This window comes from Colobus angolensis, unplaced genomic scaffold, assembly GCF_000951035.1.
Source record: "Colobus angolensis palliatus isolate OR3802 unplaced genomic scaffold, Cang.pa_1.0 Scaffold49, whole genome shotgun sequence".
NCBI lineage: Eukaryota > Metazoa > Chordata > Mammalia > Primates > Cercopithecidae > Colobus > Colobus angolensis.
In genome coordinates, this window is record NW_012118376.1 from 9,149,477 (window position 1) to 9,152,834 (window position 3,358).

The 3,358-nt window shown below is 41.1% G+C and overlaps 1 protein-coding gene across 1 annotated transcript in view; it reads right to left on the reverse strand.

Annotated features, from left to right (window-relative positions):
* Positions 1–3,358, reverse strand: part of CDK7 (cyclin-dependent kinase 7) — a 58,867-nt gene that overhangs the window by 39,003 nt on the left and 16,506 nt on the right. The window contains exon 3 of the mRNA XM_011959366.1: positions 1,022–1,055. Within this exon, the coding sequence (XP_011814756.1) occupies positions 1,022–1,055 (34 nt within the window). The remainder of the gene's footprint in view (positions 1–1,021; positions 1,056–3,358) is intronic.

Genomic DNA, 3,358 nt, shown 5'->3' on the forward strand with positions numbered 1-3,358 from the left:
TCGAGACCAGCCTGGCCAAAATGGTGAAACCCTGTCTCTACTAAAAAATACAAAATATTAGCTGGGAGTGGTGGCATGCACCCGTAATCCTAGCTACTCAGGAAGCTGAGGCAGGAGAATGGCTTGAACCTGGGAGGCGGAGGTTGCAGTGAGCTGAGATCGCACCACTGCACTCCAGCCTGGGCAACAGAGCATAGCACCGTCTGAAAAATAAATAAATAAAATAAAAATAAGATATAGTATTGACACTTACACAGACAATGGGTCTCTTTTATAAGAGCTATTTTATGATGACTCCTAATAAATAAGACTTTGGAAGAAAGTTTAATGAAATCTTTTCCCCATATATCTATTCCATAGTTAGCTTTATGTACTTTCATGAAAATGTATCCTGAATTTTCAAAGTAATTAGAAACCCAGAAACAGAAAAACAATGGCTTGTAACACGTAAAACCATAATGAAGACAGAAAGACAAACTAATTAAGCTTGCTGCCTTCCATTTATGTGGGTGATTTGGAATGTTTTTCTGAACATCCAATTGGTAAAAATCACCACATACTCCTTCTCTATCCTCAGTCTATCTTTACTCTTCGGGGACCCTGCAGTAACTCTATCCAGAACCATTGCTAACTCTTATTAATACTTTGCTAGTTTCTTCAGTGCGAATGAAAACTTTATGCTGGGCATGGTGGCTCAAGCCTGTAATTTCAGCACTTTGGGAGGCCAAGGTGGGAGGATAGCTTGAGGCCAGGAGTTTGAGAGAAGCCTGAGTAACACAGCCAGATCCCACCTCTACAAAAAATAAAACATTAACCACAAGTGGTGGCATATGTTTATAGCCCTAGCTACTCAGGAGGCTGAGGCGGTAGAATTGCTTGAGTACAGAAATTTGAGGCTGCAGTGAGCTATGATTGTGTCTCTGTACTCCAGCCTGGGTGACAGAGCAAGATCCTGTTTTTTAAAAAATCAAAAAAAAAGGATAAAACTTTTCTTATCTGTCAGATTACATGAAATACTTACCATCTTTAGCTTCTGATCTATGTCCAAGTTTGATCTGGTAGAGAGGGAAAAAAAAAAACCAAATATAACCAAATATATTAAAAACGTGTTAAATTATTTAGAATCAACGAATAATATGTAAACATTTCAAATACTTCACCACAGCAAAAACACAATTAGCAACCGATATGTACCTAGCAGGCAAAAAGAGAGTAGGAATCATGATCGGAAAGACAACATTAACAATATAAGAGAGAATCAAACACCTACCCTTGTCCCTTAAGTTTCCGAACTACACATTCAAATAATAAAATTAAGAAAAATCGATTTTACCTTTCCAAGGTTCAATGTGAACTAAATAACTAAGGGTACTCTGATTAAAAACAAATATGTAACTTCAAGTTAGTCTACTTGGAGGGAACGATACAGAAAATAACATGCTGTATAGTTGGTAATAAGCCCAATAATATGCTCTTAGACACCACATTTTTCAAAAACCAAAATTACAAACTGTGATGGTTAAAATGTTGTTACTCTGAATAAACATAACAAATTACATTAACAGGTTTAGTCTTACACAAAATAAATTACCTGGGTAAAGAACATTCTCTGTTCTTTAAAAAAAATGTCAGCAATCAATAAAAGACTGGCAGGGCATGGTGGCTCACACTTGTAAATTCCAACACTTTGATGGGCCAAGGTGGAAGGATCACTTGATCCCAGGAGTTTAAGACCAGCCTGGGCAACATAGCAAGACCTTGTGACTAATAAACATTTTAAAAAATTAGCCAGGAGTGGTGGCACACACCTATAGTCCCAAGTACTCAGGAGACTGAGGCAGGAGTACTGCTTGAGCCCAGGCTACAGTGAGCCATGATCACACTGCTGTACTCCAGCCTAGGCAACAGAGAGAGACTGTCTCAAACAAACAAACAAACGAACATACAGGTGGCTCATGCTTGTAATCTCAGTATTTTGGGAGGCCTGGGTAGGAGGATCGCTTGAGTATAGGAGTTAAAGATCAGTCTGGGCAACAAAGCAAGACTCCGTCACTACAGAAAAATTTAAAAAGTTATTGGGGCACGGTGACATGTGCCTGTAGTCCCATCTACATGGGAGGCTGAAGTAGGAGGATTGCTTGAGCCCAGGAGTTCGAGGCTGCAGTGAGCTATATTTGCATCACTGCACTCCAGTCTGGGCAACAGAACCGGAGATCCTACTTCTAACAAACAAAAAAACAACACAGAATTTCTTATTTAAAGTAGTCCATTTAGGATTCATGACTTGCTCACTATAGAGCCCCTGAGCCCTGAATAATCAGCAGTGGTAACCAGGGCCTCACCATGGGCCTCAGGTGAAACTCAGAGACATATTGGCTTCAGGTATGACACAGCATATTCACAGCTGTAGTGGCTATTAGGAGAGACTTCTGTTTGAGAAAAGGAGAGGGAAGAGTAAAGGGGATTCTGTCTTGCAGCTTGGGGACCAGCTCAGCTGCACTGGGGAAGAGTACCAGGTGGGCTATTGGGGTCCATGAATCCAGGCCTTGGCTCTTGGATGGCATTTCTGGACCTACCCCTGGAACAGAGGGGAACCCACTACCCTGAAGGTGAGTCCCAAGCCCGGCAGCATGCAGCATAAGCTGACTGAGGAGTCCTGGGCCTTAAGTGAACATTGGTGGTACCTTGGCAATACCCCCCCCTCCATGGGCCTGTGGTGCTGGTGGACACAGGAGCAACTCCTCCACCTGAGGAAAGGGGAAGAAAGAATGGTAATACAGAGTCTGGTAATACAGAGAATTCTGGACCTTATCCAAGACCACCAAGATGGTACCTCTATGAGTCTAGAAAAACTACAGCATTACTGGGTTTGGGGTACCCCCTAATGCAGATATGGTTACAGTGACCAAAGACATATATCGCAACACTCTATTCCCTTTGAATACTTGGAATACCTTCCAATAAGAATGGTACAAACAAGTCCAGACTGTGAAGACTATAATAAATACCTGACTCTTCAATGTACAGATGGCAATGAACACTCACAAGCATTAAGGCCAGCCCGGAATACATACCCTCACCAAATGAACTAAATTAGGCACTAGGGGTCAATCCTGCAGAGAAAGATATGTGACCTTTCAGTTAGAGAATTCGAAATAGCTGTTTTCAGAAAACTGAAAGAAATTCAAGATAACACAGAGAAGGAATTCAGAATCCTATCAGGTAAGTTCAACAAATACTTGAAATAATTAAAAAGAATTAAGCAGAAATTCTGGAGTGGAAAGATGCAACTGACATACTCAAGAATGCATCAGTCTTTGTTTTTTGGAGATGGAGTTTTGCTCTTGTTGCCCAGGCT